This window comes from Rhinoderma darwinii, chromosome 4 (assembly GCF_050947455.1).
Source record: "Rhinoderma darwinii isolate aRhiDar2 chromosome 4, aRhiDar2.hap1, whole genome shotgun sequence".
Lineage (NCBI taxonomy): Eukaryota > Metazoa > Chordata > Amphibia > Anura > Rhinodermatidae > Rhinoderma > Rhinoderma darwinii.
In genome coordinates, this window is record NC_134690.1 from 401,539,862 (window position 1) to 401,556,324 (window position 16,463).

Here is a 16,463-nt window from a genome sequence, read left to right on the forward strand (position 1 = left end):
ATCCCATTCTAAAACCAAGAGCGTTAATATGGAGTTGGCCCCCTTTTGCGGCTATAATAAACCCCACTCTTCTGGGAAGGCTTTCCACCAGATTTTGGGGTGTCTGTGGGAATGTGTGCCCATTTGTGAGGTCAGGCACTGATGTTGGGGGAGAAGGTCTGGCTCACAATTGGCATTCCAATTCATCCAAAACTGTTGGATGGAGCTGAGGTCTAGGCTCTGTGCAGCCACTTGAGTTCCTTCACAACAAACTCCTCACCCCATGTCTTTATGGAGCTCATTGTATACACGGGGAGTAGGAAAGGCTGTAGTATTAACCTTTCCCTGGAAATAATGGGCCAAAATCTGCAAAATATCCCGAGACCATTACCCCATCTCCACCAAATCTTACAGTAGGCACTAAGCATTTTGATAGGTAGCGTTTTCTTGCCATCTGCCAAATCAAGATTACTCTATCAGACTGCCAGATAGTGAGCCGAGAACCATCACTCGTGACTTGTGGCATAGGGGACATCCTATGATTTTATGCATCGGTTTGCAATGTGAATGAAAGACCTGAATTAAGTGATTAAAAGGGAGTTGTAACATGCGCAGACCGCTGCCTTCCCTCACCTTCCGACGGCCGCGACCGCAGACTTTTTGCCAGCATCTGCCAGTAAACGTGGCCGTTCTGCTCTACAGTGTCTTCTAGGGTGCGCACACGTGATTGTCCCCGCCCATAAAGTACCAGCGCGCGCACATGCAAAAAGTTACCCAATCAATCCACAGATCACCCTGGACTATAAAAAGGGCTCTGCCCTTCCACTCCTTGCCTGAGCGTTGTTGTGGTCTACCCATGTTCGTATTGCAAATGGTCCCTTAGTTGTATCCTGCTCCCAGTGTTCCCCTATCCTGCTTCTCGTATCCTGTTGCTGTGTTTGTTCCTGAGCCTAAAGGGGTTTTTACACCGGTCGATTATCGGGCAAACAATCGTTCATGGAACGCTCATTGTCGATAATTGCCCCTTGTAATCAGGGCATCGATCAGCAGATGAACGAGCAAACGTTTTAAAAAAGTAAAATTTGAATGTTGTCGGCAGCACATCAATGGTGTCTAAACAGGGAGATGCGCTGCAGACATGATGGAAATGTATGGAGACGAGCGATCGGAGTAACAGGAGAAAACGAGCGCTGATCAACGAGCGGTTTCGTTGAACGGCGCTCGCAGCACCGGACAAAATCAGCCGGGGTAATAGGGCCTTAAGCCTATTGTTGGAGTCGTGTGAGTCTCATCTGCCACGTCTGGTGTCATCTGCCACGTCTGGTGTCATCTGCCACGTCTGGTGTCATCTGCCACGTCAAGCATCATTTGTGCCACAAACCATCTGTGCGACAGCAACGGCTACACCTCGTGTCTGTTTGGACTCTTACAGGTTCTCTTGTGCTAAAGACTTTTGCATAGACTGGTGATTGGCTAGCTGCCACTCCGCTACGGCGGAGCGGCCCAGTGGGTCCACATACCCCAGGACCATGACGGGTCCACATACTTTTGGCGTACGTTAATCCATACTAGCCATGAATAAGCTGTAAAACAGTGTATGAAATTCTAACATAGAAAAGTTGTATATATGAGGATTGTATCATGAACTGAAGACCATAGAAGCCAATGGGGTAACGTAAAATGAAACTCCACCTTCCAATAATATAAACGCTATAGACAACAGAATTTTTGTAATTTATGTTTACTTTACATTTTTACTGTTTTCACAGTTTTTTTTCTTTTTTTACTTAGTATTTATTCCATGCAGTGTAGAAAAAGAATCCGTCACTGCATGGAAACCATCATCAAGTAGGTAACTGCTTCTGACAGATCCAGTCATGGCTTTATTTTTATGATAATTATGGCTTGTATACCCTAATACATGCTGCAGCTAACCTCCTAAAATGAAGCCTCCCGGGATACCAGCGTATTGCCGTGTACCTGGCTGCTATAAGCACATAATAAAAATAAAGGATCCATCAATAGCAGCTTGTGAACATTTTCCAGTTGGTAAAAATAAACTAAAATATCAGTGAAAACAGCAATAAAGATAATGAGAATCACATAGATGATAAATACGTGAATGGCTTTACCATGTTGTTCCAGAGCATCCGTGCTAGCTGAGAGTGAGACTTCTGGCTGAGATGGAAACAGTCGGGTGCAAGATAGGTAATATCAGGTGCTCCGGTCTTAAAAATAGGGAAATCATAATCAATACAGCTGAATGAAATGATCTGAATTATATTATTTGAATGTAAATGACTCAGAGGTAGGACACGTTCTAGTATACAACTATTTACTCCATCTACATGCCCCCCTAAAGTCATATTCTCCCACTAACCAAGCTGCTGCCAAGTGACAGCTGTTCCATCCCTTGAGAGGTTACACAGATCAGTGTAGGAACAGGAAGTGGTTAGCTGTGTCGGGGCATCTTTTTTTACATATTTTTTACAGAGCAGTGTGGCACTGTAAAGCAGGGAAAATTACCAATGTTTGCAAGGGTCTGCAGGGGATGATTGTGGGCTCCATACTACTGGACACAATGGACTTTTTAGGGTCTTCAAATTATTTTACAGAAAGTTTCGGAAATTGAACCATTACACCAAATTATTGGACGCTAATTCATTGTCCATGAAATCAGTGGACATCGGTGAGTAAATATTTTATAATGTTGCCTTTAAGGGAAAATAAAATTATCAACAGAATGAATATAAAACTCTTAACATATGCTTAGAGTATACAACATAACGTGTGCACATAAGCCCCAAGACAACTATATACAAATGCTGTAAATTAGACTGATCTTTGTAGGAACCACCAATACATAGAATCGAGAGATTTTATAGAATGAAGATAATTGAGTAATTTAAAAAAATTATAATAGAAGAGGATGGCACATAGTCTGAATACAAAAATAATACACGGATTACCGAGAGATGTGGAATTTTTGGATTCTGGAAAAATGGCTGGAGAACCACAGTGAAGTCTTCTCTGGTATTGTATCTTCCGGAATTAATCAATTGTTGAAGACTGTGCTGTAAAGGGCAGAGAAATTGACTAGTCAGGAAAGGGTTAAAAGCTTGTATACTTCACATCAAGACTATTGATATTTCATATCTACATCTTGTCATATCCACCAAAGCTGTTCTGTCACCGGCCTCTAGGAAATCTCACTGTATATCACTATCACACTCTAGGGAACACTGCACATTTTTTGGGATATATATATATATATATATATATATATATACACACATACATATACACACATATCTATGTATCAAAACAATATACACATTATAATACAGTGTATACTTTTGTCACACTATGGGAGTAATATTTGTATTGGAGTAACTTAGAGAAAGCCTGAGAAAGGTTCAAACGAGCCAAAATGTCGCTCACTTGAGGTCAATAAATCCACCCTGTTTCATCTAAACTGAAGTCCTGGTGCCGTTACTCTGCTCTATGGTTTATATATATATATATATATATATATATATATCAAAACTATATATACATTATGATGCAGTGTATACCTTTGGCACACTATGGGAGTAATATTCGTATTGGAGTAACCTGAAACAGGTGACACGGTACATGACTGTCACTCCATGTGTTAGTATTGAATAGGACATGTCGGCTCTCCTGTGTGGTGTAGTATAGAGGAGCTGTCAGCTCTCCTGTGTGGTGTAGTATAGAGGATATGTCAGCTCTCCTGTGTGGTGTAGTACAGAGGAGCTGTCAGCTCTCCTGTGTGGTGTAGTATAGAGGATCTGTCAGTTCTCCTGTGTGGTGTAGTATAGAGGAGCTGTCAGTTCTCCTGTGTGGTGTAGTATAGAGGAGCTGTCAGCTCTCCTGTGTGGTGTAGTATAGAGGAGCTGTCGGCTCTCCTGTGTGGTGTAGTATAGAGGAGCTGTCAGTTCTCCTGTGTGGTGTAGTATAGAGGAGCTGTCAGTTCTCCTGTGTGGTGTAGTATAGAGGATCTGTCAGCTCTCCTGTGTGGTGTAGTATAGAGGATCTGTCAGCTCTCCTGTGTGGTGTAGTATAGAGGAGCTGTCAGCTCTCCTGAGTGGTGTAGTATAGAGGAGCTGTCAGTTCTCCTGTGTGGTGTAGTATAGAGGATCTGTCAGCTCTCCTGTGTGGTGTATTATGGAGGAGCTGTCAGCTCTCCTGTGTGGTGTAGTATAGAGGATCTGTCGGCTCTCCTGTGTGGTGTAGTATAGAGGACATGTCAGCTCTCCTGTGTGGTGTAGTATAGAGGAGCTGTCAGCTCTCCTGTGTGGTGTAGTATAGAGGATCTGTCAGCTCTCCTGTGTGGTGTAGTATAGAGGATCTGTCAGTTCTCCTGTGTGGTGTAGTATAGATGATCTGTCAGCTCTCCTGTGTGGTGTAGTATAGAGGAGCTGTCAGCTCTCCTGTGTGGTGTAGTATAGAGGATCTGTCAGCTCTCCTGTGTGATGTAGTATAGAGGATCTGTCAGCTCTCCTGTGTGGTGTAGTATAGAGGAGCTGTCAGCTCTCCTGTGTGGTATAGTATAGAGGAGCTGTCAGTTCTCTTGTGTGGTGTAGTATAGAGGAGCTGTCAGCTCTCCTGTGTGGTGTAGTATAGAGGAGCTGTCAGTTCTCCTGTGTGGTGTAGTATAGAGGAGCTGTCAGTTCTCCTGTGTGGTGTAGTATAGAGGAGCTGTCAGTTCTCCTGTGTGGTGTAGTATAGAGGATCTGTCAGCTCTCCTGTGTGGTGTAGTATAGAGGAGCTGTCAGTTCTCCTGTGTTGTGTAGTATAGAGGAACGGTCAGCTCTCCTGTGTGGTGTAGTATAGAGGATCTGTCAGCTCTCCTGTGTGGTGTAGTATAGAGGAGCTGTCAGTTCTCCTGTGTGGTGTAGTATAGAGGAGCTGTCAGTTCTCCTGTGTGGTGTAGTATAGAGGAGCTGTCAGCTCTCCTGTGTGGTGTAGTATAGAGGATCTGGCAGCTCTCCTGTGTGGTGTAGTATAGAGAAGCTGTCGGCTCTCCTGTGTGGTGTAGTATAGAGGAGCTGTCAGTTCTCCTGTGTGGTGTAGTATAGAGGATCTGTCAGCTCTCCTGTGTGGTGTAGTATAGAGGAGCTGTCAGTTCTCCTGTGTGGTGTAGTATAGAGGAGCTGTCAGTTCTCCTGTGTGGTGTAGTATAGAGGAGCTGTCAGTTCTCCTGTGTGGTGTAGTATAGAGGATCTGTCAGCTCTCCTGTGTGGTGTAGTATAGAGGATCTATCAGTTCTCCTGTGTGGTGTAGTATAGAGGATCTGTCAGCTCTCCTGTGTGGTGTAGTATAGAGGATCTATCAGCTCTCCTGTGTGGTGTGGTATAGAGGATCTGTCAGTTCTCCTGTGTGGTGTAGTATAGAGGATCTGTCAGTTCTCCTGTGTGGTGTAGTATAGAGGATCTGTCAGCTCTCCTGTGTGGTGTAGTATAGAGGATCTGCCAGCTCTCCTGTGTGGTGTAGTATAGAGGAGCTGTCAGTTCTCCTGTGTGGTGTAGTATAGGGGATCTGTCAGCTCTCCTGTGTGGTGTAGTATAGAGGAGCTGTCAGCTCTCCTGTGTGGTGTAGTATAGAGGAGCTCTCCTGTGTGGTGTAGTATAGAGGAGCTGTCGGCTCTCCTGTGTGGTGTAGTATAGAGGAGCTGTCAGCTTTCCTGTGTGGTGTAGTATAGAGGAGCTCTCCTGTGTGGTGTGGTGTGGTGTGGTATAGAGGAGCTCTCCTGTGTGGTGTAGTATAGAGGAGCTGTCAGTTCTCCTGTGTGGTGTAGTATAGAGGATCTGTCAGTTCTCCTGTGTGGTGTAGTATAGAGGATCTGTCAGCTCTCCTGTGTGGTGTAGTATAGAGGATCTGTCAGTTCTCCTGTGTGGTGTAGTATAGAGGAGCTGTCGGCTCTCCTGTGTGGTGTAGTATAGAGGATCTGTCAGCTCTCCTGTGTGGTGTAGTATAGAGGAGCTGTCAGTTCTCCTGTGTGGTGTAGTATAGAGGATCTGTCGGCTCTCCTGTGTGGTGTAGTATAGAGGATCTGTCGGCTCTCCTGTGTGGTGTAGTATAGAGGATCTGTCAGCTCTCCTGTGTGGTGTAGTATAGAGGAGCTGTCAGTTCTACTGTGTGGTGTAGTATAGAGGATCTATCAGCTCTCCTGTGTGGTGTGGTATAGAGGATATGCCAGCTCTCCTGTGTGGTGTAGTATAGAGGATCTGTCAGCTCTCCTGTGTGGTGTAGTATAGAGGAGCTGTCAGCTCTCCTGTGTGGTGTAGTATAGAGGATATGTCAGCTCTCCTGTGTGGTGTAGTATAGAGGATCTGTCAGTTCTCCTGTGTGGTGTAGTATAGAGGATCTGTCAGCTCTCCTGTGTGGTGTAGTATAGAGGATCTGTCAGCTCTCCTGTGTGATGTAGTATAGAGGAGCTGTCAGCTCTCCTGTGTGGTATAGTATAGAGGAGCTGTCAGCTGTCCTGTGTGGTGTAGTATAGAGGAGCTGTCAGCTCTCCTGTGTGGTGTAGTATAGAGGAGCTGTCAGCTCTCCTGTGTGGTGTAGTATAGAGGAGCTGTCAGTTCTCCTGTGTGGTGTAGTATAGAGGAGCTGTCAGTTCTCCTGTGTGGTGTAGTATAGAGGAGCTGTCAGTTCTCCTGTGTGGTGTAGTATAGAGGATCTGTCAGCTCTCCTGTGTGGTGTAGTATAGAGGAGCTGTCAGTTCTCCTGTGTTGTGTAGTATAGAGGAACGGTCAGCTCTCCTGTGTGGTGTAGTATAGAGGATCTGTCAGCTCTCCTGTGTGGTGTAGTATAGAGGAGCTGTCAGTTCTCCTGTGTGGTGTAGTATAGAGGAGCTGTCAGCTCTCCTGTGTGGTGTAGTATAGAGGATCTGGCAGCTCTCCTGTGTGGTGTAGTATAGAGAAGCTGTCGGCTCTCCTGTGTGGTGTAGTATAGAGGAGCGGTCAGTTCTCCTGTGTGGTGTAGTATAGAGGATCTGTCAGCTCTCCTGTGTGGTGTAGTATAGAGGAGCTGTCAGTTCTCCTGTGTGGTGTAGTATAGAGGAGCTGTCAGTTCTCCTGTGTGGTATAGTATAGAGGAGCTGTCAGTTCTCCTGTGTGGTGTAGTATAGAGGAGCTGTCAGCTCTCCTGTGTGGTATAGTATAGAGGAGCTGTCAGTTCTCTTGTGTGGTGTAGTATAGAGGAGCTGTCAGCTCTCCTGTGTGGTGTAGTATAGAGGAGCTGTCAGTTCTCCTGTGTGGTGTAGTATAGAGGAGCTGTCAGTTCTCCTGTGTGGTGTAGTATAGAGGAGCTGTCAGTTCTCCTGTGTGGTGTAGTATAGAGGATCTGTCAGCTCTCCTGTGTGGTGTAGTATAGAGGAGCTGTCAGTTCTCCTGTGTTGTGTAGTATAGAGGAACGGTCAGCTCTCCTGTGTGGTGTAGTATAGAGGATCTGTCAGCTCTCCTGTGTGGTGTAGTATAGAGGAGCTGTCAGTTCTCCTGTGTGGTGTAGTATAGAGGAGCTGTCAGTTCTCCTGTGTGGTGTAGTATAGAGGAGCTGTCAGCTCTCCTGTGTGGTGTAGTATAGAGGATCTGGCAGCTCTCCTGTGTGGTGTAGTATAGAGAAGCTGTCGGCTCTCCTGTGTGGTGTAGTATAGAGGAGCTGTCAGTTCTCCTGTGTGGTGTAGTATAGAGGATCTGTCAGCTCTCCTGTGTGGTGTAGTATAGAGGAGCTGTCAGTTCTCCTGTGTGGTGTAGTATAGAGGAGCTGTCAGTTCTCCTGTGTGGTGTAGTATAGAGGAGCTGTCAGTTCTCCTGTGTGGTGTAGTATAGAGGATCTGTCAGCTCTCCTGTGTGGTGTAGTATAGAGGATCTATCAGTTCTCCTGTGTGGTGTAGTATAGAGGATCTGTCAGTTCTCCTGTGTGGTGTAGTATAGAGGATCTGTCAGCTCTCCTGTGTGGTGTAGTATAGAGGAGCTGCCAGCTCTCCTGTGTGGTGTAGTATAGAGGAGCTGTCAGTTCTCCTGTGTGGTGTAGTATAGGGGATCTGTCAGCTCTCCTGTGTGGTGTAGTATAGAGGAGCTGTCAGCTCTCCTGTGTGGTGTAGTATAGAGGAGCTCTCCTGTGTGGTGTAGTATAGAGGAGCTGTCGGCTCTCCTGTGTGGTGTAGTATAGAGGAGCTGTCAGCTTTCCTGTGTGGTGTAGTATAGAGGAGCTCTCCTGTGTGGTGTAGTATAGAGGAGCTGTCAGTTCTCCTGTGTGGTGTAGTATAGAGGATCTGTCAGTTCTCCTGTGTGGTGTAGTATAGAGGATCTGTCAGCTCTCCTGTGTGGTGTAGTATAGAGGATCTGTCAGTTCTCCTGTGTGGTGTAGTATAGAGGAGCTGTCGGCTCTCCTGTGTGGTGTAGTATAGAGGATCTGTCAGCTCTCCTGTGTGGTGTAGTATAGAGGAGCTGTCAGTTCTCCTGTGTGGTGTAGTATAGAGGATCTGTCGGCTCTCCTGTGTGGTGTAGTATAGAGGATCTGTCGGCTCTCCTGTGTGGTGTAGTATAGAGGATCTGTCAGCTCTCCTGTGTGGTGTAGTATAGAGGAGCTGTCAGTTCTACTGTGTGGTGTAGTATAGAGGATCTATCAGCTCTCCTGTGTGGTGTGGTATAGAGGATATGCCAGCTCTCCTGTGTGGTGTAGTATAGAGGATCTGTCAGCTCTCCTGTGTGGTGTAGTATAGAGGAGCTGTCAGCTCTCCTGTGTGGTGTAGTATAGAGGATATGTCAGCTCTCCTGTGTGGTGTAGTATAGAGGATCTGTCAGTTCTCCTGTGTGTTGTAGTATAGAGGATCTGTCAGCTCTCCTGTGTGGTGTAGTATAGAGTATCTGTCAGCTCTCCTGTGTGATGTAGTATAGAGGAGCTGTCAGCTCTCCTGTGTGGTATAGTATAGAGGAGATGTCAGTTCTCTTGTGTGGTGTAGTATAGAGGAGCTGTCAGCTGTCCTGTGTGGTGTAGTATAGAGGAGCTGTCAGCTCTCCTGTGTGGTGTAGTATAGAGGAGCTGTCAGCTCTCCTGTGTGGTGTAGTATAGAGGAGCTGTCAGTTCTCCTGTGTGGTGTAGTATAGAGGAGCTGTCAGTTCTCCTGTGTGGTGTAGTATAGAGGATCTGTCAGCTCTCCTGTGTGGTGTAGTATAGAGGAGCTGTCAGTTCTCCTGTGTTGTGTAGTATAGAGGAACGGTCAGCTCTCCTGTGTGGTGTAGTATAGAGGATCTGTCAGCTCTCCTGTGTGGTGTAGTATAGAGGAGCTGTCAGTTCTCCTGTGTGGTGTAGTATAGAGGAGCTGTCAGTTCTCCTGTGTGGTGTAGTATAGAGGAGCTGTCAGCTCTCCTGTGTGGTGTAGTATAGAGGATCTGGCAGCTCTCCTGTGTGGTGTAGTATAGAGAAGCTGTCGGCTCTCCTGTGTGGTGTAGTATAGAGGAGCTGTCAGTTCTCCTGTGTGGTGTAGTATAGAGGATCTGTCAGCTCTCCTGTGTGGTGTAGTATAGAGGAGCTGTCAGTTCTCCTGTGTGGTGTAGTATAGAGGAGCTGTCAGTTCTTCTGTGTGGTGTAGTATAGAGGATCTGTCAGCTCTCCTGTGTGGTGTAGTATAGAGGATCTATCAGTTCTCCTGTGTGGTGTAGTATAGAGGAGCGGTCAGTTCTCCTGTGTGGTGTAGTATAGAGGATCTATCAGCTCTCCTGTGTGGTGTGGTATAGAGGATCTGTCAGTTCTCCTGTGTGGTGTAGTATAGAGGATCTGTCAGTTCTCCTGTGTGGTGTAGTATAGAGGATCTGTCAGCTCTCCTGTGTGGTGTAGTATAGAGGATCTGCCAGCTCTCTTGTGTGGTGTAGTATAGAGGAGCTGTCAGTTCTCCTGTGTGGTGTAGTATAGGGGATCTGTCAGCTCTCCTGTGTGGTGTAGTATAGAGGAGCTGTCAGCTCTCCTGTGTGGTGTAGTATAGAGGAGCTGTCCTGTGTGGTGTAGTATAGAGGATCTGCCAGCTCTCCTGTGTGGTGTAGTATAGAGGAGCTGTCAGTTCTCCTGTGTGGTGTAGTATAGGGGATCTGTCAGCTCTCCTGTGTGGTGTAGTATAGAGGAGCTGTCAGCTCTCCTGTGTGGTGTAGTATAGAGGAGCTCTCCTGTGTGGTGTAGTATAGAGGAGCTGTCAGCTTTCCTGTGTGGTGTAGTATAGAGGAGCTCTCCTGTGTGGTGTGGTGTAGTATAGAGGAGCTCTCCTGTGTGGTGTAGTATAGAGGAGCTGTCAGTTCTCCTGTGTGGTGTAGTATAGAGGATCTGTCAGTTCTCCTGTGTGGTGTAGTATAGAGGATCTGTCAGCTCTCCTGTGTGGTGTAGTATAGAGGAGCGGTCAGCTCTCCTGTATGGTGTAGTATAGAGGATCTGTCAGTTCTCCTGTGTGGTGTAGTATAGAGGAGCTGTCGGCTCTCCTGTGTGGTGTAGTATAGAGGATCTGTCAGCTCTCCTGTGTGGTGTAGTATAGAGGAGCTGTCAGTTCTCCTGTGTGGTGTAGTATAGAGGATCTGTCGGCTCTCCTGTGTGGTGTAGTATAGAGGAGCTGTCAGCTCTCCTGTATGGTGTAGTATAGAGGATCTGTCAGTTCTCCTGTGTGGTGTAGTATAGAGGAGCTGTCTGCTCTCCTGTGTGGTGTAGTATAGAGGATCTGTCAGTTCTCCTGTGTGGTGTAGTATAGAGGATCTGTCAGCTCTCCTGTGTGGTGTAGTATAGAGGATCTGTCAGCTCTCCTGTGTGGTGTAGTATAGAGGAGCTGTCAGTTCTCCTGTGTGATGTAGTATAGAGGATCTGTCAGCTCTCCTGTGTGGTGTAGTATAGAGGAGCTGTCAGTTCTCCTGTGTGGTGTAGTATAGAGGAGCTGTCAGTTCTCCTGTGTGGTGTAGTATAGAGGAGCTGTCAGCTCTCCTGTGTGGTGTAGTATAGAGGAGCTGTCAGTTCTCCTGTGTGGTGTAGTATAGAGGATCTGTCAGCTCTCCTGTGTGGTGTAGTATAGAGGAGCTGTCAGTTCTCCTGTGTTGTGTAGTATAGAGGAACGGTCAGCTCTCCTGTGTGGTGTAGTATAGAGGATCTGTCAGCTCTCCTGTGTGGTGTAGTATAGAGGAGCTGTCAGTTCTCCTGTGTGGTGTAGTATAGAGGAGCTGTCAGTTCTCCTGTGTGGTGTAGTATAGAGGAGCTGTCAGCTCTCCTGTGTGGTGTAGTATAGAGGATCTGGCAGCTCTCCTGTGTGGTGTAGTATAGAGAAGCTGTCGGCTCTCCTGTGTGGTGTAGTATAGAGGAGCTGTCAGTTCTCCTGTGTGGTGTAGTATAGAGGATCTGTCAGCTCTCCTGTGTGGTGTAGTATAGAGGAGCTGTCAGTTCTCCTGTGTGGTGTAGTATAGAGGAGCTGTCAGTTCTTCTGTGTGGTGTAGTATAGAGGATCTGTCAGCTCTCCTGTGTGGTGTAGTATAGAGGATCTATCAGTTCTCCTGTGTGGTGTAGTATAGAGGAGCGGTCAGTTCTCCTGTGTGGTGTAGTATAGAGGATCTATCAGCTCTCCTGTGTGGTGTGGTATAGAGGATCTGTCAGTTCTCCTGTGTGGTGTAGTATAGAGGATCTGTCAGTTCTCCTGTGTGGTGTAGTATAGAGGATCTGTCAGCTCTCCTGTGTGGTGTAGTATAGAGGATCTGCCAGCTCTCTTGTGTGGTGTAGTATAGAGGAGCTGTCAGTTCTCCTGTGTGGTGTAGTATAGGGGATCTGTCAGCTCTCCTGTGTGGTGTAGTATAGAGGAGCTGTCAGCTCTCCTGTGTGGTGTAGTATAGAGGAGCTGTCCTGTGTGGTGTAGTATAGAGGATCTGCCAGCTCTCCTGTGTGGTGTAGTATAGAGGAGCTGTCAGTTCTCCTGTGTGGTGTAGTATAGGGGATCTGTCAGCTCTCCTGTGTGGTGTAGTATAGAGGAGCTGTCAGCTCTCCTGTGTGGTGTAGTATAGAGGAGCTCTCCTGTGTGGTGTAGTATAGAGGAGCTGTCAGCTTTCCTGTGTGGTGTAGTATAGAGGAGCTCTCCTGTGTGGTGTGGTGTAGTATAGAGGAGCTCTCCTGTGTGGTGTAGTATAGAGGAGCTGTCAGTTCTCCTGTGTGGTGTAGTATAGAGGATCTGTCAGTTCTCCTGTGTGGTGTAGTATAGAGGATCTGTCAGCTCTCCTGTGTGGTGTAGTATAGAGGAGCGGTCAGCTCTCCTGTATGGTGTAGTATAGAGGATCTGTCAGTTCTCCTGTGTGGTGTAGTATAGAGGAGCTGTCGGCTCTCCTGTGTGGTGTAGTATAGAGGATCTGTCAGCTCTCCTGTGTGGTGTAGTATAGAGGAGCTGTCAGTTCTCCTGTGTGGTGTAGTATAGAGGATCTGTCGGCTCTCCTGTGTGGTGTAGTATAGAGGAGCTGTCAGCTCTCCTGTATGGTGTAGTATAGAGGATCTGTCAGTTCTCCTGTGTGGTGTAGTATAGAGGAGCTGTCGGCTCTCCTGTGTGGTGTAGTATAGAGGATCTGTCAGTTCTCCTGTGTGGTGTAGTATAGAGGATCTGTCAGCTCTCCTGTGTGGTGTAGTATAGAGGATCTGTCAGCTCTCCTGTGTGGTGTAGTATAGAGGAGCTGTCAGTTCTCCTGTGTGATGTAGTATAGAGGATCTGTCAGCTCTCCTGTGTGGTGTAGTATAGAGGAGCTGTCAGTTCTCCTGTGTGGTGTAGTATAGAGGAGCTGTCAGTTCTCCTGTGTGGTGTAGTATAGAGGAGCTGTCAGCTCTCCTGTGTGGTGTAGTATAGAGGATCTGGCAGCTCTCCTGTGTGGTGTAGTATAGAGAAGCTGTCGGCTCTCCTGTGTGGTGTAGTATAGAGGAGCTGTCAGTTCTCCTGTGTGGTGTAGTATAGAGGATCTGTCAGCTCTCCTGTGTGGTGTAGTATAGAGGAGCTGTCAGTTCTCCTGTGTGGTGTAGTATAGAGGAGCTGTCAGTTCTCCTGTGTGGTATAGTATAGAGGAGCTGTCAGTTCTCCTGTGTGGTGTAGTATAGAGGAGCTGTCAGCTCTCCTGTGTGGTATAGTATAGAGGAGCTGTCAGTTCTCTTGTGTGGTGTAGTATAGAGGAGCTGTCAGCTCTCCTGTGTGGTGTAGTATAGAGGAGCTGTCAGTTCTCCTGTGTGGTGTAGTATAGAGGAGCTGTCAGTTCTCCTGTGTGGTGTAGTATAGAGGAGCTGTCAGTTCTCCTGTGTGGTGTAGTATAGAGGATCTGTCAGCTCTCCTGTGTGGTGTAGTATAGAGGAGCTGTCAGTTCTCCTGTGTTGTGTAGTATAGAGGAACGGTCAGCTCTCCTGTGTGGTGTAGTATAGAGGATCTGTCAGCTCTCCTGTGTGGTGTAGTATAGAGGAGCTGTCAGTTCTCCTGTGTGGTGTAGTATAGAGGAGCTGTCAGTTCTCCTGTGTGGTGTAGTATAGAGGAGCTGTCAGCTCTCCTGTGTGGTGTAGTATAGAGGATCTGGCAGCTCTCCTGTGTGGTGTAGTATAGAGAAGCTGTCGGCTCTCCTGTGTGGTGTAGTATAGAGGAGCTGTCAGTTCTCCTGTGTGGTGTAGTATAGAGGATCTGTCAGCTCTCCTGTGTGGTGTAGTATAGAGGAGCTGTCAGTTCTCCTGTGTGGTGTAGTATAGAGGAGCTGTCAGTTCTCCTGTGTGGTGTAGTATAGAGGAGCTGTCAGTTCTCCTGTGTGGTGTAGTATAGAGGATCTGTCAGCTCTCCTGTGTGGTGTAGTATAGAGGATCTATCAGTTCTCCTGTGTGGTGTAGTATAGAGGATCTGTCAGCTCTCCTGTGTGGTGTAGTATAGAGGATCTATCAGCTCTCCTGTGTGGTGTGGTATAGAGGATCTGTCAGTTCTCCTGTGTGGTGTAGTATAGAGGATCTGTCAGTTCTCCTGTGTGGTGTAGTATAGAGGATCTGTCAGCTCTCCTGTGTGGTGTAGTATAGAGGATCTGCCAGCTCTCCTGTGTGGTGTAGTATAGAGGAGCTGTCAGTTCTCCTGTGTGGTGTAGTATAGGGGATCTGTCAGCTCTCCTGTGTGGTGTAGTATAGAGGAGCTGTCAGCTCTCCTGTGTGGTGTAGTATAGAGGAGCTCTCCTGTGTGGTGTAGTATAGAGGAGCTGTCGGCTCTCCTGTGTGGTGTAGTATAGAGGAGCTGTCAGCTTTCCTGTGTGGTGTAGTATAGAGGAGCTCTCCTGTGTGGTGTGGTGTGGTATAGAGGAGCTCTCCTGTGTGGTGTAGTATAGAGGAGCTGTCAGTTCTCCTGTGTGGTGTAGTATAGAGGATCTGTCAGTTCTCCTGTGTGGTGTAGTATAGAGGATCTGTCAGCTCTCCTGTGTGGTGTAGTATAGAGGATCTGTCAGTTCTCCTGTGTGGTGTAGTATAGAGGAGCTGTCGGCTCTCCTGTGTGGTGTAGTATAGAGGATCTGTCAGCTCTCCTGTGTGGTGTAGTATAGAGGAGCTGTCAGTTCTCCTGTGTGGTGTAGTATAGAGGATCTGTCGGCTCTCCTGTGTGGTGTAGTATAGAGGATCTGTCGGCTCTCCTGTGTGGTGTAGTATAGAGGATCTGTCAGCTCTCCTGTGTGGTGTAGTATAGAGGAGCTGTCAGTTCTACTGTGTGGTGTAGTATAGAGGATCTATCAGCTCTCCTGTGTGGTGTGGTATAGAGGATATGCCAGCTCTCCTGTGTGGTGTAGTATAGAGGATCTGTCAGCTCTCCTGTGTGGTGTAGTATAGAGGAGCTGTCAGCTCTCCTGTGTGGTGTAGTATAGAGGATATGTCAGCTCTCCTGTGTGGTGTAGTATAGAGGATCTGTCAGTTCTCCTGTGTGGTGTAGTATAGAGGATCTGTCAGCTCTCCTGTGTGGTGTAGTATAGAGGATCTGTCAGCTCTCCTGTGTGATGTAGTATAGAGGAGCTGTCAGCTCTCCTGTGTGGTATAGTATAGAGGAGATGTCAGTTCTCTTGTGTGGTGTAGTATAGAGGAGCTGTCAGCTGTCCTGTGTGGTGTAGTATAGAGGAGCTGTCAGCTCTCCTGTGTGGTGTAGTATAGAGGAGCTGTCAGCTCTCCTGTGTGGTGTAGTATAGAGGAGCTGTCAGTTCTCCTGTGTGGTGTAGTATAGAGGAGCTGTCAGTTCTCCTGTGTGGTGTAGTATAGAGGATCTGTCAGCTCTCCTGTGTGGTGTAGTATAGAGGAGCTGTCAGTTCTCCTGTGTTGTGTAGTATAGAGGAACGGTCAGCTCTCCTGTGTGGTGTAGTATAGAGGATCTGTCAGCTCTCCTGTGTGGTGTAGTATAGAGGAGCTGTCAGTTCTCCTGTGTGGTGTAGTATAGAGGAGCTGTCAGCTCTCCTGTGTGGTGTAGTATAGAGGATCTGGCAGCTCTCCTGTGTGGTGTAGTATAGAGAAGCTGTCGGCTCTCCTGTGTGGTGTAGTATAGAGGAGCTGTCAGTTCTCCTGTGTGGTGTAGTATAGAGGATCTGTCAGCTCTCCTGTGTGGTGTAGTATAGAGGAGCTGTCAGTTCTCCTGTGTGGTGTAGTATAGAGGAGCTGTCAGTTCTTCTGTGTGGTGTAGTATAGAGGATCTGTCAGCTCTCCTGTGTGGTGTAGTATAGAGGATCTATCAGTTCTCCTGTGTGGTGTAGTATAGAGGAGCGGTCAGTTCTCCTGTGTGGTGTAGTATAGAGGATCTATCAGCTCTCCTGTGTGGTGTGGTATAGAGGATCTGTCAGTTCTCCTGTGTGGTGTAGTATAGAGGATCTGTCAGTTCTCCTGTGTGGTGTAGTATAGAGGATCTGTCAGCTCTCCTGTGTGGTGTAGTATAGAGGATCTGCCAGCTCTCTTGTGTGGTGTAGTATAGAGGAGCTGTCAGTTCTCCTGTGTGGTGTAGTATAGGGGATCTGTCAGCTCTCCTGTGTGGTGTAGTATAGAGGAGCTGTCAGCTCTCCTGTGTGGTGTAGTATAGAGGAGCTGTCCTGTGTGGTGTAGTATAGAGGAGCTGTCCTGTGTGGTGTAGTATAGAGGATCTGCCAGCTCTCCTGTGTGGTGTAGTATAGAGGAGCTGTCAGTTCTCCTGTGTGGTGTAGTATAGGGGATCTGTCAGCTCTCCTGTGTGGTGTAGTATAGAGGAGCTGTCAGCTCTCCTGTGTGGTGTAGTATAGAGGAGCTCTCCTGTGTGGTGTAGTATAGAGGAGCTGTCAGCTTTCCTGTGTGGTGTAGTATAGAGGAGCTCTCCTGTGTGGTGTGGTGTAGTATAGAGGAGCTCTCCTGTGTGGTGTAGTATAGAGGAGCTGTCAGTTCTCCTGTGTGGTGTAGTATAGAGGATCTGTCAGTTCTCCTGTGTGGTGTAGTATAGAGGATCTGTCAGCTCTCCT

The 16,463-nt window shown here is 47.3% G+C and overlaps 1 protein-coding gene across 1 annotated transcript in view; it reads right to left on the reverse strand.

Moving 5' to 3' along the window:
- The window catches only part of PLB1 (phospholipase B1), a 105,735-nt gene that overhangs the window by 18,928 nt on the left and 70,344 nt on the right, over positions 1-16,463 (reverse strand). Inside the window, exons 40-41 of the mRNA XM_075863770.1 lie at positions 2,949-3,053; positions 2,112-2,207 (exon numbers count right to left, since the gene is read on the reverse strand). Of these exons, the coding sequence (XP_075719885.1) occupies positions 2,112-2,207; positions 2,949-3,053 (201 nt within the window). The remainder of the gene's footprint in view (positions 1-2,111; positions 2,208-2,948; positions 3,054-16,463) is intronic.